This window comes from Anser anser (genome assembly GCF_964211835.1).
Source record: "Anser anser genome assembly, chromosome: 28".
Classification (NCBI taxonomy): domain Eukaryota; kingdom Metazoa; phylum Chordata; class Aves; order Anseriformes; family Anatidae; genus Anser; species Anser anser.
In genome coordinates, this window is record NC_139749.1 from 3,947,017 (window position 1) to 3,971,609 (window position 24,593).

A 24,593-nucleotide genomic window follows, 5' to 3' on the forward strand; every position below is an offset into this window, starting at 1 on the left:
TTTTTTCCTTCACATTTCTGAATCACGAATAAAAAATACAAGATACCGCAGTGAAAACACCGTTAGAGTTCCCTCGAATAAATTAAAGCGGATGTGTGCGTGGCAGCGCGGGGGGGCCCAGCCGGGGGCGCGCTGGGTGGGGGGGGGGGCCGAGCCCCCCGATTATTGCTGAGCCCGGGGGGGGTGGGGGGGGGCCGGCTCCGTGCGATTAAAGCCGGCGGGCGGCCGCGGCGCTTCCTGACCCACTTAGCCGGGCACAGAGCGGCGCTTTCGGTTTCCTTAAGGAAAAAAGAAAAAAAACAAAAAACCAAAAACCAACAAAAAAAACCCCAAACGCAGCGACCTGAAACGCAACGAGCGCCGCTTGCGTCGCGGAGCCCAGGCCAACGGGCTGGGAGCCCCAGGCCCCTGCTCCCCCTGAAATTAAGGACTAAAATTGGTGACGAACCCCGATTCGCACCCTTTGCGTGCCCGGGACTGGCCCGCGGGGCGCCCAAGGACAGCGGCCGAGAAATCCCATTAGCGCAGCGAGCGCTAATTCCCCGCTCGCTGCCTCGCTTCTGCTCTCGTGCCACTGCCCCGCCACGGGGACCACGGGACCAGGAGGGGGTCCCCGAGCACACGGGGCCCGAGGCGGCCACGCTCGCCCCGGGGGGCTCCTGCTCCGGGGGGGCCCAGGGGCGACGGCGCGCGGCCTCCGGAGGCACCCGGCACCGAGCGACCTCCACGGGGGAACCTCCAGTGGGGGAAAAGCGAAGTCAGAAGCTTGTAAACGTGTCGAGGTCCTTGTGCCAGGAGAGGTATTTCCCTGTAACGTTGCTGTGTTTTGATTTCTTTTTTTTTTTCCTTTTTCTGTTTTTTTTTGTTTTTTTTCCCCGCTAAAGTTAGTTTTTAAAAAAACAACACAATGACTCGGGAGGGGAGATGCGTGTAAAAACGCAAGCTTAAAAAAGGTACTGCCACTGGTATGAAATTTTAAAAGAAATCTGTATATGTATATACGTGCACGGCCTTTGTACATATAGCTTTTTCAGTTTTTTTTTTTCCTTTTTTTTTTTTACATACATACATATATATGCCTGAACAGTGCAAATGGACGATGTTTCAGTTTCCAGTTGTAAAAAAACCAGAAGCCCAGTGTCCGTCTTCTGGAACCAGACCCAGGTGGAAGGGAAGAGACAGAACACCCCGGGGCGAGCTCGCGCTGTCCACCACCGCCTTCCCCTTGCCGCCGCCGAGCCTGCCCTTCTCCTAGTTGCTTCAGTCCATAAACATGAAGTTCACAAATGGTATTATTATTAATAATATTTAGTTTAAGGGCTTTAATACAATAACAGAATTTGTAAGTGTTAATTTGGGGGGGGGGGGGGGGGAGGAAGGGAGGGGGGGGTTACGTTCTTCCGTGCCAAGGGGCTAAGTGGCCGCGTCCCTCTGCTGTGACCTGACCATCTGAAAGATGTTCTGCAAGAGAAGAGAAAGGAGAGGTCAGGGGCAGCCCCGCAGGACGGCTCCTGGCCCCCACGGCCCCGCCGGGCTCAGCGCCGCGCTCCCGCCCGGCACGGCCCAGGGGCTCCCCGGCCTCCTCCTCCTCCTCCTCCTCGTCTTCCTCCGCTGACCCGCGGAGCTGTGGCTGCAGGGAGCTGCCCGGCACCACCGCGGTGCAGTCGCTGAGCGCAGGGCTGGGGGAGTTCCCCTGCGCCAGCCCCGCGTGCAGGGCAAGGTTTCAGTTTCTGCCTCAAATGCGAGGCCGTGGGGCAGGCACCGGGCGGGAGGACGCTCGGAGCCCTCGGGGAGTTCCCCCCAGTGGGGACGAGCCGAGGGTTGGGGGGCACCGGGGCCCCACGGGTGCCCGTGGCTGCTGCTGGCGGCGTGGCACCGTGCGGTGTGGGGTGTGCCGGGGAGCCCTGGCCGCGGCACGGCTCCACTTCGGCACCACCAAGCCCCGCCGGGAGCTCGAGCAGAGGAAAGGAGGGCAGGAAGGAGGCCAGGAGCAGCCCCGGGGACGGGACGGATCCCCCTGGAAGCCCGGCTCTCTCCTGGCTCCGCGAGCAGCCCTCCCGCTAGAAAAGGGCCAGAGGCTGCAAGTAACCCAAATTCCGCCTGCACGACTCCGCGCTTCCCCTGGAGCTGACCCGAGCCGAGCAGCCCCCAGCAGCTTCGCTGCTGCAGAAGGAGGACGGAGAACGGAGAATTTCCCCCATGGCTCTGCCCCAGGGCACCATCTCCCTCCCCTGCCCGAGCCGCTTGCACCCAACGCGCCCCCACTGCCCCCCGCCTGTCCCAGCCTTGCCCTCGGCCCGTCCCGTGGTGGGGCCGGTGCCCAGCGGGAGCCAAGGGCGTCCCTTAAGGGCCCGGCGTGGCAAACGGGGCCGCAAGGGTCGGGCAACGCGCGGCATGCTCAGCTCGGCGCTGGGTGACACAAGGCAGCTAAGCCTCCAGCCCGCTCTTCCCGAGCGCGCCCCGCGTTATCAGCCAGCACCTGCGGCTCGGGAGGCGCGTCGGCAACCCACAGAGCACCAAATATATCCATGAAGTATCTGCCGAGTTCCATCAATCTTTTTATTTTACACGAGGGAACGAAAATTAGCCGGTGACCGGTCGGAAACACTCCTGATCTGGAATTAACCCCCCCACCCTGCTCGTGCTGCTCCTGCTGGAGCAGCGAGGGCGGCGGCCGAGCTTCGGGGTGCCGGGGGCAGCAGTGCCCCGCGGTGCTCCCCCACGCCAGGAGCTGCGGCCGAGGCTTCCCGTTACATCAAGCGAGATCATGCAGACGCGTGTGAATCGAACGGGGAGAAAAAACCTTTCCCCCCCGGCAGGGAAGTCCCGGGGTGCTCAGTGGCGAGGAGCGGCTGACTGAGGGGGGAAGGAAGAGAACGGCCCCGGCCTCCGTTCACCGAGCACCCGCCGGCCGAGGCCCCAGGAAGAGACGTCACGGGCTGCGGGAAGGCGCGATGCCGCGAGCGGGCAGGAAGCAGCGCCAGGCCCGGCGCAGCCCGCAGCCGGTTCCTGCGGCCGCCCGGCTCCGCGCCATCAGCTCGCTGCCACAACTCCTGCGGGGAGCTCGGCCCCCGAGGAAGGCCCCGGGGGTGAGTTTCAGGCAGCACCCCCCCCGCCGAGCCCGGCTGTTTCATTCCCGCGGCGTCCCCGGGTTTTGCGGGCAGGGCACCGGGTTTGAAAGGGCAACACGGGAACGCGACCGCGTGCGCGAAGCCTTCACCCCGCTCTTCCTCAAGTGCGCCGGGTGCCCAGGGATCAGAGGGGTTGCCCCCGCGGGAGCGTTATCGCGCAGGATCTGCCCGGCAGTGGAAGCATCGCAGGGGCGGGAGGCTCCCACACCCCCGCCGGCGCTGCGCAGCCCGCGCCGCTCCTTCCCGAGCGGTGACACATCCTGCACCCTCTGCTACAGCTTTCTGCTCAGTCAGAAGGGGCTCTCGCCCTGTTTGATGTCCAACGCTTTCTAGCCAGCACCACGTAACTCCTGCCCACGAGAAGCACCGACCGGAACCGCTGGGGTTAACAGCTTTCTGCCTCGCTGAACGCAACCGCACTTCGGTTCTTACGAGCTCATTAACCTGCAGCTATTTCGGACGCCCGAGCGCGGAGCTAAAACATGGCGCGGGAGCACGGCAAAGCGATGGGTCCGCAGCCGCCGGCGGCGCTCCGAGTCCCCGCAGAGGAAGCTGCGAGCAGAGGCTTGCAGAGAGGCACCCGCAGAGGCTGCGGCTCCTGGCACGCGTCGCTCCACGAGCGCATCAGAGCAGCGGGTGCCTCCCCGCAGGCCTCCTCCGTGTGTGCCCCACGGCAGAGGTGCCGGGCTAAGAGCCTACGCGAGGACATCCTAGAGACAGGCAGGCAACGCTCCCGGACGCTTCTCGGCGCATCTTGAGGCGATTGGAAGCGTTTAGCTTTGAATCCTGTCCAGCTTGAATGCGAAAGCGGCTGGGCAGAGGGCGGCAGCAGGAGAGGCGCGTTTGCGAGGCGCTACGACACAAGCGGTTTCGCTCCTCACTATTAAAGCAGCGCTGGGAACGGCACGGTCAGTCCCTAAGGGTCCTCGCTCCGTTGCAGAAGAACAAGAGAAAAAACCACACACCACTAGCCCGCGGCTTCCAGGGTAAAGTCTCTGGTCCTTCACAAGGCGAGCGGAGCCAAAGCGTTCGTCCCCGTGCAGCTGCGCCCGTCCCCTCTCCTCCGGGGAGGCGAAGGGAGCCGCCGCTCGCGGCCGGAGCGTCACATCCCGGGGCATCCGGAGACCGGCGGCGTCCAGGAGACGGGCCCCAAACGTTCCTAACGTCAGCAAAGAGGCCTCGAGGCACAAAGCCACCTCTATTCCATCAAAAGCAGCAGTGGGGGGGTTAGTCTGCGGGTTCCCTCCGAGGAGAAGCCACTAGGAAAGGGCACTACGCTAACGGGAGCTGGAGCAGAGGAGCAGGAGACACTACGTCCGCAGCGCAGCAGCCAGGCTGGCTCACAGAGCACAGATGCTGTTTGTTTTCAGCCCAATTACCTTGCTGCACATATTGTCTTTACTGCAGTTCTTGTTATCCTTGTCTGTTGCTTCCTCCTCCACCTTTACAAGGGAAAAAAATAAAAAGGGTATAAATAAAAAAGCAGAGCCGGAGGGGATGGGAGGAGACTGAGCAGCTGCTGCTGCCGGAGCGGCTGGAAGAGCGTCGGGAAGGATCCGGGGCGCCGAGGGCCCGGCTTCTGCTGGGTGACCCAGCCCAGCTCCTGCTCCAGCGCCGAGCGGGCCACCAGGACGCAGCCCCCGGCCCCAGAAGAGGCGCAGGGGCAGCACAGCACCGTCCGCCTGCATGGCAGCGATGCCGCAGCCTCAGCAGGGAAGGAACGGGCCGGCCCCACCGACGCGGGGAGCTGCGGAGGAGCTCACAACAAGGCAGGCTGCCCCCTCGGGAAGCTTCTGCTCCACGGTCCGAAGCGGCAGCCACGAAGGCTTTGTTCCTCGAGGGACAGAGATGTCACCCCGGCAGGGACGCGGAGCCCAGAGCCCAGTTCCTCGGCTCTGCGGGCGGTGCTGAGCGCCGCCTGCTCCCCGTGCTGAGCCTCACGGCGTAACCACACGGCCCCAGCCCCCTGGCTGCCTCCCGCAGGCTCGGGGCTGCGACAAAGGCGGGGGTCCCGGCTCCGGCGGCCCCCGGCTGTCCCTGCAGGGCTGTCCCCAGCCAGCAGACAGAAGGGCAGAGCTGGGACTCCTCGCCCCTGCCTGCCCGGAGGTCTGCGGTCCCTCGTGAGAGCGTCTGCTCCGACCTCTCAGGCTGAGCCGAGCCACCTTCCACGTTCGCTACAAAACCCCGCTGGCCTCGCGCTCCTCCGTCCACTGCTGCGTCCTCGGGGCAGCACGGCTGCTGAGGCCTGTGCCTGACCCCGCGCTCCCCGCGCGCCCAGCACAGCGCCAGCCCCTGCGCCCTGGCCACGCCGGGACAAGCAGCGGCAGCCCTGCCCTGGGCTGACAGCCGGCAGGTCGGAAACTCCCCCGTGGAGAAGGGAATCGTCCCCGCTCGGGAGCCTCCACAGCGGGCAGATTGTCCTGGAGCCCTCCTTCAGACTTGCCGCGTTTCAGCTCTGATCAGATCAAGGGCAAGGAGAGGCCCCAACCCCCAGCGGCCGCTTCTCTCTGCTCCCGAAAGGGAGGGCGACCTCCCTGGGACGGCAGGAGCCGGGGCACACGCGGCGGCGATGCCGTAGCCACGCGCGAGGTGCTTCCAGCCGCCCTCCGAGCACGCGGAGCGGCCCCCGGGACGACGGCCGCGGGGTGATACCAGCGGCAGCGCGGAGGCTGGCAGACGGAGCAAGGCACTGGAACGTCTCCCTCCCGTGGGAGGAGAGGACAGAGGGAGCGCGGCAGCGGGGACGGAGAGCACGGGGAGGGCGGCAGGGGACACCTCTCAACGGCTTCAGCAGGAGGAGGCTGAGCAGCCGCCTCAGGCTGGGGTTCACAAAAACCCTAACGCCTCCCTGCTCCTCAGCGGCTTTTTGCCAGAGGCTCTCACGACCCTTTCTGAGTAACTCCACAGCCCTCGTGACCCCGCCGCAGGACCTGACCCCGCCGCAGGACCGACGCTTTGCCACCTGCACTCAGCAGCAGGCACCAGGGAGCGACTGGGAACCAAGCAGCTCCCGGAGCTCCTCGCTCGCACACAACACGCGGCGCCCCGCACCCATAGAGCCCGAGCCGCCCCCAAACGCTCCCAGCAGAGCCCCCCCGCTGCTCCAAGCACCCGACTGCTCCCCGCGCAAGCCTTCCTGCTCGGGCTGCGGGTCGGAGCCAGGCAGAATCGGCTGCCGGTAAAAAGCTGCCGTAAGAGGCGAAGCCGTTTCCCCGCAGCGGCGGGTCCTTACCTCCTTCCTCCACTTGAGCTCGCAGAAAACCCGTTCGAAGCACTCGTGCATGTAGTTGAACTGCAAAGAGAAAGCAGGCGTGCCTCAGGCGGCGGCGGCGCAGCACCCATCGCCCTGCCCGTGCTGCCAGCTCCTCCTGGCGGCCGCCTGCCTCCCCGCCGCCGCTTGCTCCGGAGCTGGGCGCTCCCTCCGCTTCCCAGAGGGAAAAACAAGCAGGATGCGACTTCTCCTGCCCGGTCCGTGAGTAACGGGGGCACTTACGTAGGGGGTGAAGATTTTAACCCATCGGGGTTTCTTCTCTCCGCGTGCGTATTCAAAACAAAACGCCATTCCCTCCTCGTCCGTGTCCCACCGCTGCATTTCGTCCCATTCGAATGCTATGACCTGGTTCTGAAGGGAGACAAACCCCGTGAGCCCCGAGCCAGCAGCCCCCGGGCACGGGGAGGTTTAAGGCAGATCAGAAAAAGCAAAGGCACGCACAGGGGGGACGAGGACACCATGCAGAGGGCAGGGAGATGACGCCCCGTGCTGCCAGCCAGCGGCACTCCCAAGCCCCAGAGCTCCGGGACAAGCCGCTCCCCCTTCCTACGAAGCCGAAGCGGGTGCTGGGACCCCGGGCAGAGCCCTGCTGCGCCCCTCACCTCCAGCTGGCCCTCCTCGGTGCAGGCGTGGAGTTTAAAGTGCTTGATGCTGATGGCCGTGATGACGTGTCCCTTCCGCCGGGAGTCACAGGAGCAGTGGGGGAAGATGATCTCGTTGTAACCCTCGCACGTCCGCAACATGTTCAAGTACTGCAGGGAGAAAGCAGCGCGTGTTGGACAGGGACCCAGCCTCCTCCCACCACCCTCTGCTGCTGCCCCTCGGCACCCCCGGCCAGGAGGGCTGTGCTGGGGAGGGAAGGGGACCCTCTGCCCGAGGGTGGAGGCACCCCGGAGGAAGAGGACGGATCCTTGAGCCTCGTGCTCCAGGCAGGGCCCTGCGTAACACGGGGGGGGGCAGGGGACGAGCTGCTTTGGCTTCACAGCTTTCTGGGACACCGACGTCCCCGGCTGCACCGGGGCCCTGCGGTGCCTGAGACACGGTGGCCAGGCTTTCTGGGGAGCCTTTGGTCATCAGAAAGCCCGGGGGAGCAGCAGAAACAAAAGCACCATGGGACGAGCCACGTGGGGGAAGCGTCTATTTACTGACCCTTACCAGTAGTTAATAATTAAGAAGGTTTTTGAACACATGTTTCTTGGCTTAGCGCTTCAGGTGACCCTTCTGGGGTTCACGCCAACGCAGCCCCCCAGGAGGGGCCTGAGAGCAAAGGGGCTCTGAGCAGGACCCCGAGCAGGACCCCGAGCAGGACCCCGAGCCATCCCTCTACGGGCGCAGCCAGCACCAGCCGGGGCGCAGAGCTGGGGAAAGGGCAGCCCGCGTTCAGCCGGTACCAGCAGCCCCAAGCACCCCAGCGAGTTATTTACAAGTCAGATTCTTCTGCTTCTTGATCTTCGAGCCAAGCTTGCGTCTGGCGGCTGAGCTCGGGGCACCCCTCTGCTCCCCCACACGTAAGCCAGGCAGGCTCATCGAGTCACACCAAGCCCCCAGGCGCTCGCTGGGCAAAGCGATAAGAGGCAGAAAATCTGTCGGCCAGACAGACAGCGAGATCTGGCACGGGATTTGCAATCTGGGAAGACTTCTGCCAGGCAAAAAAGAACCTAAGAGACGGGGGCAGGGGACACAGCGAGCAGCACTGCGAGCAGAGCAGTGCCCGTGCCTCTCGGCCAGCCCAGTGCTGCCACCTGAGGCGGTCTGAGGCAGAAAATGACCTTTGCCTCTCTCCATTACTGGGAACAGCTGCTCCCGAAGGGCTGCGGATGGAGGACCGCTACACGGCACGTTAAGCACCTCATCTCTCAGCACTGGCAGTAACACGCCAGTTTTCTCTCTGCCTTGTTTGGAGCCCAGTCAATACGTGGCCGTGCCAAGGACAAGCCGCCGATGGAGCTCGCCGGACGCGAGGGGCGGTTTTGGTTCGGGCAGCAGCAGACCCGTGGGGACGGCCCAGCCCCACGCCTGGCACTGCTGCACGCCTGCAACCGTGCCGATGCCTCTGTGCCAAGCCCACGCTCCCACAGCTCTCCGGGGTTATTGCTTTCCAAGGAAAGATGTTTTTCGAGGCTGGATCTATCTCCTTTCCAGACACGGCGTTGCACGGCACTTGCCGGAGGAAGCAAACAAGACAGGTAGGACAACTCACCATGACCATCTTTCTCTGCTCACACAGCTTCTGTAACTGGTAGGACTTCTCCTCTGCTTTGATGTAGCCTTTCTTGACATCATCGACAGCCTTAAACAGAAAAAGGGAAAGAACACCCAGGAGGTCAGGCCCCAGGACCTCCCCGCAGTGCTTTGCCTTCCCCAGCTGGCCCCGCGCCGCCCCAGCTCGCAGCCCCCGCAGTCCATCGTGCACCCAGCGAGGGCTGGGCTTGGCGACCCCGGCCCCGAGCCTCTGCCTGCCTCGGGCAGCGCACAGATGCCTGGGTCTAGGAGGGCTCTGGGATAACATCCCCTGGATGGATCTGCAAACGCCGGTCCTTGGAATCCTGCCTCTGCCTTTGGGCATCGTCCGGTACAACCCTTCCTCTGCAGGCACACACAGCCGCCTCCAGCAGAGCAGCACAGGCTTTTCTTTTACCCACCGCACTGCTGGAGGGCAGTGCTGGCATGCAAAAGCTGCTTCACTCTTCGGGACTGAGCAGGTACCCGGCCCTGCCTTTAGCTCCCCAGCTGCACACTGCTCAGCCAGGACCCCTGCCCTCGCACAAAGCAGCTCATAAAGCTGCCAGCCAGTCCAGGGGATCGCTGAGCTTGGTAACAGCGTTTGTGTCAGAGGCTGGTACTTGCCCAGTTGGAAGTGTTGGGACCGCATTTTTGGTGGTTGAGACAGAGCAGGATTTATCTCGCTCAACTGTGCGATATCTACCTCTGAGCTGCTCATCCTAGACCGGCTTTACACAGAGCATGGCTCTTCTCAGGCTCACTTCATCCCAGAGCATCTGCACGAAAGGGGGCGAGTGAAAGCACAGGCAGAAACGTTCCCTGTCCTCAGGGGGAGCAGGGAGAAGCCCCCAGCTGGTCACTGACAGCGTGCGGAGCTGAGGAACACGGAACCTGCCCACGGAGCGCAGCCCCGCAGGCCCCCTCCAGCTCGCCCCGGGAGGCAGCCTGCAGCGCCTCCCGCTCCGATCACGCCGTGGCCACCAGCTCACCGCAGAGCTGCCGACTCACCCAGCCACCGACCCGCGCTCCTCAAAGCTGCCCGAGCAGGGCCAGCCCCCGAGTTCCCGCTCTGCTGCCGGGACACCAAGGGACAGCGGCGCCTGGAGTCGTTCTGGGAGCCAGGCGCTTGGCTACCAGCAGGCGTTGGCTTACCTCCAGCAAGAAGTCACAGCTCCTGCCCAAGGAGCTCGTGGGCACCTACCTGATGGAAGAAGTAGGTGACCGCCAAGTCATTGTCGTTGAGAAGAACCTCCTCCTCTGTAGTGAAGAGCCATTTCCGGATGGTCAGGCATGTTCCTGGCACTGCCGAGGTGTAGTTCTGCACGTAGAGTTTGTGGGGGAATTCGTTGGGTGCCAGCTTGCGCACTGGAAGAAGCACAGGACACCGAGGTCAGCTTGGTTCGGGACCTGCTTCTGTGGTGCTGCACCCCAGGGCTCCCTCGCAACGGGCCCCGGCACACGAACAGGAATTAATTCCCGGGAGATCGAACTCCTCCCGGCTGATGGGGGAGGACGCGGGTGCTGCCCCGCTGCCGCCCATCCGGCCAGGCAGGACACGAGCTGGGGACAACCCACCGAGTGTGCTCCTCAGGGGCCATCGCAGCAGCCCGCTGTCGCCCTCGGCTGAGCACAGGGAGGACCACCCTGCCCAAGGCCACAGAATCAGGGAATGTCTTGGGTTGGGAGGGACCTGTCGGAGCTCAAGAAGAGTTTGGACACTCTGAGACGCGGTTTGATTGCCTGTTAGAGCTGGACTGCCTCTAACAGGTCCCTGTCCTCCTGGTGCTGGGGTCCCAGAGCTGGGCACAGGGCTCCAGGCGGGGTCTCAGGGAGCAGAGCAGAGGGCACGATCCCCTGGCACTGGTGCAGGGCACCGCGATGCGTGGCGCTGCCCCCACACTGTGACTTGCTGCTCAAGGCCATCTCCAGTTCCCCAAGGGAGCGTTTTGGGCCTAAGTTTCCGTTTCCCTGCGGCTTCCTAGGAAGGGCCCCTTCTCACCGCGGCGGGCTGAAGCAGCCTGCTGCCGCGAGTCCTGCCTGCACCGCCCCTGTCAATGCTCACTGCGCTCCGAGCTGCTGCTGCTTTCCTTCACCGTGATGGATTTTCACAGGGGAGCGCGGCACGTCTCCTTCGTCAGGCAGGGTACGGTCACTGTCTTACCGCAGCCGGAGCTAACAGCTTCCAGGGAAGTTAAATGGAGTGCATCCAGACAGGAATAAATGGGGATGCACACGGCGAGCGTCCAGAACGCGCAGGCCGTAAAGGTTAACTGGAGGTTTTCCTGTTCTGTGCAGTCTGAGAGGCACAGCACTCAGAGGAACGAGGCACCAACAGCACCAGCCAGGGCCTGGCAGCCTGAACGCTCCCCGTGGGACTGCGCCAGCACGTGGCAGCCTCCCACCTCCTGCTCCAGGCTCCCTGCACGGCCCAGCTCAGCATTCGAGTACAACCCCAGCCTGCCTTCTGAGCTGGGTTGTTTTAGGAGGGCTTCAGGAAGGCAGAAGTTGCCCCTGCCACCTGGCCAGAATTTTGCAAGTGTGAGGCGCAGTCCTAGAAATCTCCCCCTAAAACTGCACAGCTTGCAGTAACTACAGGGTGAGTCTGAGGCAGGCAGAGCTGACGACCCAGAAATGAAGGCACCCAGCCGGGAAGGAGACATGCACTTGGCTCAAAAGGCAGCGCAGGAACAAGCCCAAACCACTCCACCCGCTCAGCGGCGCGGCCTGGGCAGTTTGGACACTCCAGGTTCAGCGAAGCTGGGGGAGCCGAGACCAGGCAAAGAGCTCAGCACGCGCCGAGCTGGGAGGACGGCGATTCACAAAGTGCCAAAAGAGTCGCCCAGAATCCCGCAGCCGGGCCTCAAATACCCCCAGCATTCAGAGGCTGAAGGACAGACGTGTCAGCTCGCAGCACGCATCCCCTCCGGGCCAGGACATCACGCCACCTCTACGTGTGCGCAGACTAAACCCAATTTCCTCTGCAGCCCCTCTGCTCTGCACCGAGACGCCTTTGGTGCCCCCTCTCCAGGCAGCCACGTTTCAGTGCCGCTGGCCGCTATCTCTGCTCGCTGGGCCCTTTGAACTGCAGTAAAACGCATCTCTCGGTTAACAAGACGCTCGTCTCCTTGAACTGTTTAAGAACTGGGAAGTCAAGCAGCAGCAGAAAAAGCCATCAAACTTTGAGGGCTCCTCATTATCAGAATCTGCTGTGCCTGCCTGATTCCTCCCAGGAGCTCCTGACTTTGCGAGCACAGATAAGGCCTCAATGAGTGCCACCAGGCTCTGCTAGCACTGCCGAGCTCCTTCCTCAGCTGCCTGTGGGCACCAAAGGGAATAAAAGACTTACCAAAGGAGTGATTGATCACTTCGAACAAGGCGAAGTAGTTTGCGGTAATACTGTCCATTCCAACTTTAGCAGCCACAGCCTAGAGCAACCAGAGGGGAAAACGGAGTGAGCAAAGCTGGAGCCAACACCCGGCAGTCCCTGTGCAGGGCAAGGCCAGCGCCGTGCAGGTTATTCCAAGTATTCATTAACCCGAGGCGTTAGTCATCAAGGAAAGCCTGAATGTTATTCTTCCTGTAAAATCAGAGCTTTTCTTTAGCAAGGGCCCAGAATCGCGTGCTTTTGCCTTCCTGTAAACCGCTCCAGACTGTAACTGCCCCCACTGCTGACAATTAGGTCATCTGTTCTTCCGACGCCTCTGGTTTCAGTTCCTGATGGAAGAGCACACCTCCCCGAGGAGCTGGCTCCACCACCACTTCAGCCCTGCATGCTAATACCGCAGCCACATCCCACAGACCTCGGCGGAGGCGACGCGAACTTCAGTAGGTCGTGTCCCAAGTGCCTGAAGGCACCACGGCTCTCCTGAAGGCACCACGGCCCTGCTCCAGCGGCAGGATTCTGCTGTGCAAAGCAGGAGCTCCCGCGGTCCTGCTCTTTTGCAACCCTTCAGCTCCCTCGCTTGCAGCAGCACTCTGAGTTCCCCTTTTAATTACAGTCTGCCCCCATCACCTTATTCCCCCTACTTCACCGACAACTTCCATTTTTTCTCCAGCAGCGCTGGCTGAAGTCAGTTGTTCTTCATCTTCCACTCCAAGCAGCGGGCCTTCAGGCCACCTGCAAACCTGGAACCTGCCCAGACCGTTCCCCAAGGGTCGCTCCCTTCCTTCACGTCCAGCTCGCTGTCCTGCCGCGCAGCCACAGAGACGCGTGCTGGACGCAGACAGCTCTTGGATCCAGCTCCTCCGCCGCAGCCACAACACACGACCTGCCTAGTGCTTCGAGCCATCCGCCAGCTTTAAGATACTATCAGTGGAAATTAATTCAGCGAATTAACTCCGTCCTTGCAGCCAAGACTGCCAAAGAAAATGCTGCTTCAGCACGGCGTGAGGTTGGAGCTCTCCAGCATTCCTGCCCTCTGCTAAGCAGCACTAATGCCTACCCGCGCTCGAGAGGAGCCAAGAACCCAGCGGGCACCTCTGGGGTCTTGGTCCATGCCTGAACCACGTTAACCTTCCAGTCAGGGGAAACAAACCAACCAGAACAACACAACAAGAAGTAGCTCACCTGGTACACCTGATCTGTAGTGCTGTTCTTTTTGACTCTGACCGTCACTGTTGTTATATCTGGTAACGCTACCCTGAGCTCCACGTCTGAGACACCATTGTAATTCTAAAGAAAGGAAAAAGAGGACAGAAATCAGCAGAGGCCATCAGACGTGGCCGCAGGGGCTGGGAATCGCCGCTCCCAGCTGCGGCCCCTGCAGCACAGGCCCCAGCTTCGGCCCCGAGCTGAGCCCAGGGTCCCGCGCGTGCCCTGAGCAGATGCCCCCGCTCGCTCCCACGAGCTGAGCCCTGAGCTCCACGACCGTTCACTGAGCTCCAGGAGTGCAGTGGGGGGATTTTCTGAGCTCCACGGACCACGCCTGGTGCTGGCTAACTAACGTGGTCACTCGCGCACTGTCACACCTAGCAGCCAGCTGCTCTGCACGCCTCAGGAATCTGCTTCCAGGCTGCGTGGGGGAAATTCTGCAAGGAGGAAGACGTGAGCTCTGCTTCGAGGCAGGAAGCCAAGCAAACCGCTCCGGACCACGACGGGTAGGATTTTCCAGTCGTGGCTTTGTCAGTGAGGAGCGAGAGAAAGCTTTGAGACAGAGCAACTGAATGCACCACGGAAAAGTTGGGAAAAGAGCAATGGCCAGAGGGCAAACAGCGGCTTTGCTGCTGCGGGCAACCCAAACCTGGGCAGAAGCAAGTCAGACGAGCTGGTATTTAAAGTGCCTGTTGCCTTTCTGCCCAGCAGCTGCCGAACACCAGCAGCTCACACGCAGAACTACCGGGGCTGCCACCAGCAGCAGGAACCAGGGGGCACGCTGCTGCGGGGCCAGGGAGGCCCAGGGCAGGCAGCGAGGCCTCGCACTCGCTTCTGGTCCTCCAAGAGCGGCATCGGAGCCGTTCCCAGCTGCTGCTACGAGAAGAGGCTTCCTAGGAGCAACAACAGGCTGGCAGCGAACCGCAGCCTTGGTTTCCTGCTCCGGCTTTCGATTTGACCAGCTGAGGCTTTGGCGGGGAGCATCCTCGCGCTCGGATCCGATCTCCCCACGCCTCCGTACCAGGGGAGGCCGAGTTTCAGCACCGTGCCCGCGTGCCTACCTCGTCCGACTCCGACAGGAACTCCTGCATGATGTCGCTCTCGCCGATGACGCGTATCGAGCACACTGCGGGACAGAGAGCACGGGTCACTGCCTTGTCCCGGGGCGAGGGGGGCCAAAAGCTGGCAGAGGTGGCGGGGTAGGAGCACCCGCCTATCCCGCAGGCTGTGGGAAGCAAGGGAGGCACGGGGAGCCAGGCAAAGCCTCCCGACACGAGTGCTTTGCAGGCTGCACCAGGGGTGCTGGCACGAGGGCCGATACGCCCCGAATCCCCCCCGACAGCGAGCGACAAGCGTGCGGCGGCGCCAAGTAACTCGCTACTGAGATAATCCCCGGGGGGAAACGCAGGCTGCGGGCACGCGGCCAACAGGAGGCTCCGACTACACTGAGAAGTGGGCAAGGATTTCATAAATGTGTTACTCCAGAGGGAACGAAGCTGTTTGGGAACTCGGGCCAGGTTCAGTAAATAACCCGGGACAAAACTGTATGAGGCTGCAGCCCCCGTGCAAGCAGCCTGCCGCCTCCTCCGGCCGGGATGAAGGCGAAGGAGCAGGGCTGGGACAGCAGCGGGGTGGGGGAACCTGCCCCGGGCCACACCGGTGGGGCCGAGGGGCTTCGTTCCCAGGAGCTGGGTACAGGCAAGCCTGAGCTCAGCACGGCCCCCAAACCCAACCCAGCTACATACGAGCTTCTTTCCCTGGCCGACAAACGAATGCCCGCGGAGCTCGAGCTTTCAGGGCGCCCAGGGAAGGACAGGCCCCGAGGACTCGCTTCCTGCTGGCGAGGAAGGCGGCGTGCGGCCGCACGGCTGCCCGGGCGCTGCACCCGGCCCCGTACCTTTCTCCAGGTACTCCTCCAGCCCTCGCCGCCGGGCATCCAGCTGCTGCTCCGACAGGGAGAACGGCCACTTCCCCGGGAGCCGCGGGAAGGTGAAGTTGGCGAATTCCCGTTTCAGGTTCTGGTGCAGGATGGCGAACTCGCGGTACCGCTTGGAGCAGAGCTGGCGGCCCGCCATGTAAACGTTGTACACCTGCAGGGAGCAGAGGAGAGGCTGGCTGGGGCGTGGAAAGCTTTCCGACCTCAAACCCGCGCGGCGCCGCCTCCCCGGAGCTGCAGGCAGCACGGAGCAGCCCCCTCCCACCCCCGGGGAGCACGGCCCCGCCGCTGCTCACCACAAACTTCTCGCCGTTCTGCTCCACGTGCTTGTAGGTGGGGATGGAGATGGGCACAGCCTGCTTTTCCGTGTAGTCGTAGAACGACTGCCCCAAAGAGTCATCGCTGGGGTCGAGGTTATCGGCCTCGTGGGGAGGCACCGACAGCACCGTCAGGATCAGCTCCTTCTCCCCGGCGCGGATCAGGTCCACCACCTGTTTGTGGGTCGCTCCTTCAACGTTCACCCCGTTCCTGTGAGAGAGGGCAGAAAAGCCATAAGCGAGGCGGGGGGGACAGCAGAGCTCTCAGACCACGCCAGGAGCAGCCCAGGAACCCATCACGTAACTGCTTCCCTCGAAAATCCGCCAGCTGAAGGTAACTGACACTTCCACGGCTTCAGATCTCTTCCCACAATGGGTTACAGAAGCTAAAGAGGAGCAAAAAAAAACCCGAAGAAAAAAAAAAACACAAAAAACCCCAACCCACTTAGTTCCCGTGTTAAAATTCTGCAAGTTCTGCTCCAGTGGCGGCGGGTTTTGCAGCTCAGCTCTGCCTGCACAGCACCAGGAGGGCGAGCGCTGCTCTGGGTTACGCTGCTCCAACTTCTCCTGCTGGCGGTTTCTCGGGTTAGTGGTTACCGAGTTGTGTTTGATGGCTTCGGGCACAGATAAAGCACTGCATGGCACGTCCGCTCCCGGAACGTGAGCCTTCTTCTCTCAGCTCAAGGGAAACACACGAGGTGACCACAGAATTGAGGAACAACACTGAACGCATAACTCGTGCTGCTCTGCTAGGGCAAAAGCCATCTCCTACCCTCCGCAGCCCCAAAACGTAAGGTAGATTTCCAAAAACCTGCGCTGAAGCTTCCGGATGAACAAGAATGAGAACGGAGGCTCGGGCGCTTGGAGGGCGAGGGTAAGAGATTTCAGAGGCTGCTGCTCCCAGCTGCCGAGACGAGCACCCGCGAGCCCATCGGCGCGGTGCCAGGGGAGATGCGATCTCTCGAGTTGCTCCTCGACAGGCCCGGGAGCGCTGCCGCAACGAGTACGGGCTTCCAGCTCCTGCACTGCTCCAGCCTGACTGCGAGAGCTTGTCCAGCGATGCCCCGAGGCCCACGGAAGCCCTGAGACACGGGGGCAGCTCCGAGCGCTCCTGCCCCTCCTGCTCGCCCCGAAGCTGCCGGCAGCGACCCGCCGCCCGGCTCTCGCTCGGCCCAGAGACGGCGAGCTCGGAGAGACGCCGCTCTGAAATCCAGCCCGAGGTCCGGAGAGAGCTGCAAGGCTCTCTTCCAAATCTGGAAAAGGACAAGCCTGCTTTCCTTTCTGATAAGGGATAAATTTAGTAGCGAGCCTCCAGAAACTTGCGGTGTCTCCGTACGGGAGCTCGGCACCTGAAACATCCCCTGCACAAACAGCCCCAGGCTGGGCTTTGCCACGGCGCTGCCCTCGGGGGGCAGCCGGGGCACCCCTGGGTGACGACGGCTCAGGTCCCCCCCCAAGCCCACCCTCAAAGCTGCCCAGGGCTCCAACGTGTGCCAACGCCCCCCCCCAACCTCATTTACACCACGGAGGGGCTCCACCAGGACTCGCGGCACAGCCCCTGCCCCGTGCTGCTGCCCGCGGCCACTGCCCGGAGCTCCGGAGGGACGGCGAGGGAAGGCGCCCGCGCCCCCCCAGCCATGTCGCCTCCCCACGGAGCCATCCTGCGAGCCAGCGAGCCACCCCAGCTCGCCTCAAATCAAGTGTGAGATTTAATTTCAAGCCCTAGCACGGGAATGAAAGAGAACAGCTCTCGCCGCTCCGCATCGATCGCTTTTATTGAGCTTTTACTTACAAGAACCGCCCTGGAAAGATCCGATCTCAACTTCCAGACCTGGGTGAGAGAACCCAGGCTCAGGACCAAGTTCAAAAAGCCCCAAGCAGCGTCTGCGAGGCAGGCAGAGCGCCTGCACCGCGCCAGGCGTTGGACAGGCCTGGACATCGACCACAGCCACCAGCCCAGCTGGACGGCGCGCCGCCCGTGCGGGCATGAACCTGCCAGCATGCCACGGGGGGGGGCACGCTTCTCCCAGGACGTCTGGGAGCTTTTCTCTTCCAGCTTCTGCTTCTGGTTGGATTTTTTTTAAATTTTTATTTGTGCCTGTTCCCCTTCCTGGGCCCTCAGCCCGCCCCAGGAGGGCCGCCGGCCGGCTGCCCCCCACCAGCCACACCGGGAGCAGGCCCGCGGGGTCCCCCCCCCCACGAGGGACGCGCCCCGCACACGCAGCCCCAGCAAGGCCGGCGAGATTTCGGCAGCTCTCGAAGAGCAGCTTCCTTCGGAGGATTCGCTCCTCCGAGCCACGTGCCGCCAGAGCAGGAACGCGAGCTTCTGCCGCCTTCCAACACAGGGCGCGCCGCCTGCCCTCGGCGCCCCTCTTCCTCCTCGCCACTGGCGGCCTTGCAGGAGAGTCCGAAGCGATCCCGGGGCACGACAGCACCGCCTGGCCCTCGGGCACCCCGAAAGGGGAGTCTTCCCCCACCGCTGCCCCGTGGGGGCACCCCCAGCCCCTCGCCACCACCAGCAGCGAGAGGCCACCTCTGTGCATGGGCCTCTGGCCGCCGGGGGAGCGACCCCGCAGGCGTGGAGCGGGGCCAGCCGCCGGCGGGCTCCACGCGCTCGCCCCTCGGGGCCTGCCGGTGCTCGGGGGAGCCAAGGCGGCGGTGTCACAGCGGTCATGCCGTGCGTGACACGGGGCTTGTGCCCGGTGCGGAGACGCACGCCGGGGGGCAGAGCAGAGCGGTGTTTGCTCACCTTAAGGAGCTTAAAAGCCTTTACGAAACCGGGTTTGTGAAGTGCAAGGGCAGAGAGCGAGCGGCCGCAGGCTGGCTCGGCACCCCGGCTGGAAGGCGGACGGCCACGCGAGCTCCCAGCAAGAGCAGAAGTGCCGAGGAGCTGGACATGGGGACGCTGTGGGTCCCCTCCGACTCGGGACATCGTGTGACCCTCGGGATATTCCTTGCGTGACCTCGGGATATTCTGCGGCAAGCACCAGGAGCCCTCGAGGACGAGGCGTGCGTTTGACAACGCAGTGCTCCCCAGCACACCGGCGCTAAGGAGCGGGCTCCTAAGAGCCAGAAGCAAATTTCACTTCTCCCATTTGTACCCCGAGTGACTCATTTTCTGTGAAGACTTCTTAAAAATTTCCCAACTGCCTGTCAAGGGAAGACAAGGAAATTTACCGCAGAAAGCCTGCAAGACGCTTCCTTGAGATTAAGACCGCAGCCTGCCTTTGTGCTTTGCTGAGCCCAAACCGCCCAGCCAACAAACCACCCAAGGAAAGCTCGAGTGACCTCCGAGGCAGGAGCCTCGCCCTTCTGCGTGAACATTTCCAGCCGCCCCACGGCAGCAGCAGGGCACCAAGGCAAGGCATGGGCCAGACCCTGGCTCCACAGCTCCCTGGCAAAGCAAACCCGGCCTAACCCCAGGCGCAGCGGCGCTGCTGAGGGCTAAGCCCAGAAGACGCAGGACGCGGCCGAGAGGCTCCCTGCAGCACCCGGCCCTCACCAGGTCGGCTGCGGGAGGGATTTACGCGCAGCGCCAGGACCACAGCAGCGGGGAAGGATCACTCCCTGCTCCGGGAAGGGCTGGCGAGGGAGGACCGGCACTGAGGATGAGCCCGGAGCCAAGGGCAGCCGCCACCTGCCCAGCAGCCTCCTCGGGAGAGGCCCTGGAAGCGAAGATGAACGGCTAAAGGGCTTACGGGACACGGCAGCGTGGGGCAGCTTCTCCAGGCTCCCGCAACGGGCGCTTCGGCATCCCGATCCCTCTCCCTTCTGAGGCCGTTCCGCCAGCTCAGCACCAAACCCCGGCCCCCTGGGGTTTGTCACAGCTGAGGCTCCTCTGCGGGACGTCCCCGGGACCATCCACGCCGAGCAGCCTCCGCGGTGGTCCCCGCTCCAGCTCCGCGCTCCAACCCCACGGTCGCGTCCTTCCCCCCAGAGGGGACGAGAAACGGCCTTGAGTGCTCCAAGCCTCGGCCCCGATCAGCGGGGGGAGCGCGCTCGGCACCGCAGGGAGCCGGACAGCCAGGCGAAGCCTCCCGTAAGCCCCCGGCGGGGCTCAGCTCCCAGGGCACATCCTGCCACGGCGCTCAGCAGCGCCCTACGCAGCATTTCCCCATCCCTTACCAGAAGGGAAGCCAACCTTCCTCAAACAGCTGCGAAATCCAGACCCAGCATTAGTCCAAACAGATAAAAAAAAACAGGCAGAAACTGTGAAGTGCAGCTCCCGCGACCTCTCCTACGTCTCCGGCAGAGGCTGGGATCGTTACCATTTCCACACGCGCCTCTTACGACATTTTAAGGAAGTTTTGACGTCCCTGGGCATATTTCCACGCTCTGCTCCGGCAGACAGCACACCTGCCGTTTGCCGGCTCCGATTACGAGAGCACCGATTCCTCGTAAATGAACGCTGCTGAAACACCCTGAAAGAAGACAAGGAACGTGAATATTTCAGAAGGTTAAAACCTAAATATTACTCAAAGGAAAGCAAGTATTGACCTGATAGGTAGTCTTGCTGAAAAAGGACAAACATTTTGGACGCTTCAGAAGCCAGACCTGCGCCAAGCCCCTTCTGGAGATGCGGGTACCAGCAGCCGGCTTCCAGCCTGCCCGGCACCAGCTCCGGAACACAGGACCTAGGTCGAGGCCTCCGCGGTTTCTCCGTCCTGGATCCAGCGCGAAAGCCGCGCTGAGAGGGCCGAGCTCGGCGGGCAGGCAGCTCACGGCGAGCCCCAGGGACAGCCTCGGGAGCCCCTCGCCTCCCGAGCAGCCCCGCGGTCCGCAGGGCTTGCTGCTGCTGACAACGTTTCACCCTGCAAGCACGGACCCCGGCGAGGGGAAACCCTCCTGTCCTACGGACGGCGCCCTTAGGGTCTGTCCAAAATTGCTGGGACCGGCGAACAAGGAGGGGACACGACGTGCGGGAAAGGCACCGCAGGACGCCGGGCCCTGCACCAGCTGTCCCTGCGGGGCGGCCGCTGCCACCACACTGCTCCTGCTCCGGTCCTTATCGCGGGTCCTTATCTCGCACAGGCTCTTGCTGCAGAGAGGCTTCCAGCAGCGGCGGCGGGGAAACGACCTGCGAGGCCGCGGGCAGCTCCGCGTGGCCGCACCGGCACATCGCTCGCCGCTCGGGGGCACGAGCTGAGGCGTCACGCGCCGCTTCAGTCCGGAGGAAAAGGAGAGAGGTTTGCTGAGCCGTGTGGTTGGTGACACCGGCAGCCCCGCAGGCTCGGGCCGGGGTCACCTGCCGACCCTTTTACAAGGCGGTTTGCTGGCGACGCGCCCTGCGTGCGAGCAGCAGAACGCCGCGAGCAAGCAGCAGGAGCAGCCGCCGCCTCCTTTTTACGGTCAGTCCCGTGCTTCCCCACGGCGCAACCAGCTCCGAGGCAACACACGAGGTCAGACTTTGGACCACGAAGAGATAAAGGTTCTGGCCCCTGCGGGATGGAGCCGGTCCACGTGAGGAGCGCGGAGGGAGCGCGTGCCCTCATGCCGGCAGAGCCCCACGAGGCTCGGTGTCGGGTCTCCCCGTGGCCCACAGACAGGCGCAACCCTCGCCCCTTGAGAAAGGGTCCGCGGGCTGACGACGTGCCGGGGGGCCAGGTGGGAAAGCGGGGGGAGCCCGTCCGCACAACGCCCAAACCACCCCGAGCGGTGCCAGCGGGGCCCCGCCGCCGATCACGCTGCTTCCGGGGCTGCCGGCGCGGGAGGACGGGGCCTGGCTGCGGCCACACGCGGGTCGGGGCTCTGAGAACAACGGCCCTTCGTTACCCGCTCAGTTACGGCCCTTCGTTACCCGCTCAGTTATCGCCAGCCAGCTCCCCTGCAAACAGAGTTAACGCCAGCGCGATTTTCCCTCCCTCCCGTCAGGATTAGCGATGATTGTCATCCAGGGTGATAATCAAGAGCTAAATTAGCTTCCATTGTCTGTCTCCAATGCCCTCAACACCCACAAACACACAAGGAGCTAAGAAGATTAGAGAGCGCACCGGAGTTATGTTGCAAAACCAGCCTCTGAAAGCGAGCGGGCTGAGCTACGCGCTGGATACAGGAGCGCGATACAGCGAAGGATGGCAAGGGAGGACTGCAACGAGCGCAGGGACCTGAAAACCCTCGGGACAAAACCCGAAACCTCCTCTGGTCACGGGCCAGGGCTGTGGAGCAGCTCGCACCTCGCCTGGCCGCCCCACGGGGAAAACCACGCTCAGGTGGCTGCTGCAGCTGCAGGGCCAGGGCCCGGTGAGGAGCCAGCCACTGCAGCCGCCCGCCACGGAGCTCTCATCGCTCCGCTCCCGCTCCAAAAGCCTCCACCCGCGCCCGTTTGCTCGGAGCCAGTGCCCTGTGCAGACCCCCCCAGCCCCGCGCCCGCTGCTCGGCGCCCAAACTCCAGACGAGAGCCGGGGGCTGCCGAGCAGGACGCACGGACGCTCCGGGACAGAGCTCCCGGGAACGCCACCCCCGGCACCGCGCAGGGTGCCGCTGCGCGACGGAAGGAAAAACTGAGCTATTTTGGGAGGCCGTTTTATTGTTTCCTGCTCCAGCTCACAGCCGTGCTCAGATTTCTTTGCAGGAGCTGGGTTTTAATAGGTCTGGGAGGGTTAACGCCTGCACCAAACGGGACCGGCGTCATGTGAGACCTTTAGGGCCGGCGGGCTGATGTACGCGGCTGGGTGAATGAGCCTGGCGGAGGGCCGAGGCCGTCTCACGGCGCTACGAGGAGACACGCGGGCAAATTAGGAAGCGGCTTCTCCCTGGAGAGGGGCAGAGAGGAAATCCCCGCTCCTCCGACCGCTGCTCCCTGCCCGAGGTGTCCGGACGCCGGTGCCGCAGGCTGCGAGCGGACCTCCGTCGCTGCCTCAGCTCCTCCAGCCGCTGCCGAAGCTCAGACCGAGCCTCCCACCTGCACAAGTCCTGACCTCGCGCTGGCCGGGAAGCCAGGACCGAGCCCTGGCTCCTCGGCACCCTCCTCTTGGCTCACACGCAGCACCGTGAGCGCTTCCCCCGCCGAGGATTTCAGCTCGGCGCCTTGCAACGCGCACAAACATTCCCCTCGGTCAACAAACGCCGCTCTCGAGCAGGTCCTCCAGGTGCAGAACTCACCCCGGGCACTTCTCCTGCGCGGGAAATCAAAGCGAGAAGCGTTCGGGTCCCACGGGAGAGAGCCCGAGCCGAGCACCACGCCTGCGGCGGGGCACGGCCGCGGAGTTTGGGCTCCATGGGCCCAGGCACCGCCGCTGCCCTTCACACGCTGCGGCCCGCAAAGACCGGCAGCGAAGCATTCCTGCTGCTGCGAAACCCCTGTAATTAATTAGTAATTGAACTTCACCGGCCCAGCCCGAGGTACAGCCGCGCAGGGACCCGGAGGCAGCACGCAGCTCGCGGCACGCAGAGCCAGCCTGAGGAATCGCACGGCGACAGCGAGCAGAACCCCGACGGGCCGGGGCGCACCTGATGCCAGCCCGCAAAGTCTGGGGCGTTTTGGGGGGAAAAAAAGGAGCGGTTTCCCCAAGCTGACGCGTTCCCAGGAGAGGTGTCGGTCCCGGACAGCTGGGACCCCACGAAGAGCCTACGGCCCCGCCAGCCCCAGCTTCCTCCTGCAGAGCCGCACGGCTCCACGGGCTGGGGGGACGGACCCCAGCCCCAGCCCCAGCCCCACGGGGCCTCATCCTGCTCCCGGGCGGGCCCCCAGGTGCTCTCTCTGCCCCCCCCAGTCCACCGCAGCGCTCGCCCCCTCGCTCCCCAAGCACCTCCCGTTTCCGTCCCTTTCCCTGCTCTCCCCCAGGACGCAGCCCCTGCCCCCAGCCACCCCCTCTGCAGCCCCTGTCCCCGTCCCTGCCCCCCCAGGGCTCTCGGTTCCTCCGCGCGCAGCCGTGACCCCACGGGGAGGAGAATTTGGGGCCGGGGCTCCCACGGACGCTTCCTCCCAAGGGGTCCCACCGCGAAGCCCCCCGGGCTCACGGCAGCTCCAGGACAGCTCGGGCCGCTCCAGCCCCGGGGATCCCTGGGGGGACGGACGGCCCCGAGGCCTCGGCGCTGCCTGGGAACGGGCCCCGCGCCCCCCCCCGTGTGCCCCGCACCGCCCCCCCCGCGCAGAGCGGCTCCTTTGGGGGGCTGCGACCCCCCCCCCGCCCCCACTTGGGGACCCCCAAACCTCCGCTGCCGAGGAGGCGGGGGCCGTGCCCCTTCCCCCCCGCGGGGGGGGGCTCCCGAAGCCCCCGGGGACGGGAGAGGCTGGCGGAGCCCCCCCAAAACGGCCCCCACCGGGGGGGGGGGGGGGGGCAGCCCCCACAAACGCTCCCGGTGCGGTGAACCGGCACGCGCCCCCCCCCCCCCCAGCAACCCCCCCCCTCCCCGTGCGGGGACACCGGGCAGAGGCGCGGCGGGGCCCGAAGCCCCCCGGCAGGGCCCCCCCCGGCCTCCGTGCGGGGAAACGGCCCCGGCCCGGCCCCCCCCCAGCGGCGGCCCCCCCGTACTCACACCTCCAGGATGCGGTCGCCCTTGCGGACCCCGGCGCGGTCGGCGGCCCCGCCGCCCAGCACGGCGCTGACGTGCTGCAGCGGCGCGTACAGCTCGCCGTTGATGCTCCGCAGCTGGCCGCCCTCGCTCACTTGGCCGCGCACGTTGAAGCCGTAGCCGGACTCGGACTTGACGATGCGCACCACCCGCGGCCCCCCCGGCCCCCCCGGCGCCCCCTCGCCGCCGCCGTTCCGCTGCGGCCCCGCCGCCGAGCGCGGCAGCCCCTCGCCCTCCTCGTCCGCCATCTTGGCGAGCAGCGCCCGGCCGGCCCGTCACGCGCCCGCCGCGCCGGCCACCGTACGGAGCCGCCCGCCGCGGGGGGTGCTGGGAAGCGTAGTCCGCGACAGCCTCTCCCCCCCAGGAGGACGCCGGGAAGTGTAGTCCGCCGCGCGGCCTTCTGGGAGCTGTAGTGCCGCGCCTCCGCCGTCGCCGTGGCAACGGGAGCAGCGCTGGCAGGCCTCGGGGCCCGGCCTCGGAGTCAGCCCCCAGCGCCCGAGGGCAGCGGGGCCAAGAGCCCCGGGGGGGGGGGCCCGGCCCCAAACCCCCCCCCCCGCAGGCCCCAGGGCCCCGCTGCCTCCTGGAGCTCCCTGCAGAGGGAGAGAGGAGG

At 64.4% G+C, this 24,593-nt stretch overlaps 1 protein-coding gene across 2 annotated transcripts; it reads right to left on the reverse strand.

Moving 5' to 3' along the window:
* Positions 1–1,025: 1,025 nt before the first annotated feature.
* Positions 1,026–24,246, reverse strand: SNX27 (sorting nexin 27). Of its 2 annotated transcripts, XM_083813341.1 has the most exons (13): positions 23,948–24,246; positions 15,449–15,680; positions 15,114–15,306; positions 14,278–14,342; positions 13,193–13,297; positions 11,972–12,050; positions 9,827–9,990; positions 8,603–8,692; positions 7,005–7,154; positions 6,625–6,753; positions 6,364–6,423; positions 4,511–4,573; positions 1,311–1,461 (listed from the first exon to the last, which is right to left on the reverse strand). In XM_083813341.1, exons 1-13 carry the CDS (start codon positions 24,229–24,231, stop codon positions 1,414–1,416), a joined length of 1,662 nt encoding a protein of 553 aa, XP_083669467.1. In that variant the 5' UTR covers positions 24,232–24,246; the 3' UTR covers positions 1,311–1,413. The 2 variants fall into 2 exon arrangements, with proteins under 2 accessions (XP_083669468.1, XP_083669467.1); XM_083813342.1 differs by lacking the exon at positions 4,511–4,573 and having other exon boundaries at positions 1,026–1,461.
* Between the last annotated feature and the right edge of the window lie 347 nt (positions 24,247–24,593).

Bases quoted from the DNA above. Each gene is read 5' to 3' on its own strand.
- SNX27 (XM_083813341.1), bottom strand. From the start codon at position 24,231: ATGGCGGACGAGGAGGGCGAGGGGCTGCCGCGCTCGGCGGCGGGGCCG. The intron at 14,343-15,113 runs GTACGGGGCCGG...TCTGTCCCGCAG, and splicing joins GGAGGAGTACCTGGAGAAAG to TGTGCTCGATACGCGTCATC. The intron at 6,424-6,624 runs GTAAGTGCCCCC...TTCTCTTTGCAG, and splicing joins TTAAAATCTTCACCCCCTAC to TTCAACTACATGCACGAGTG.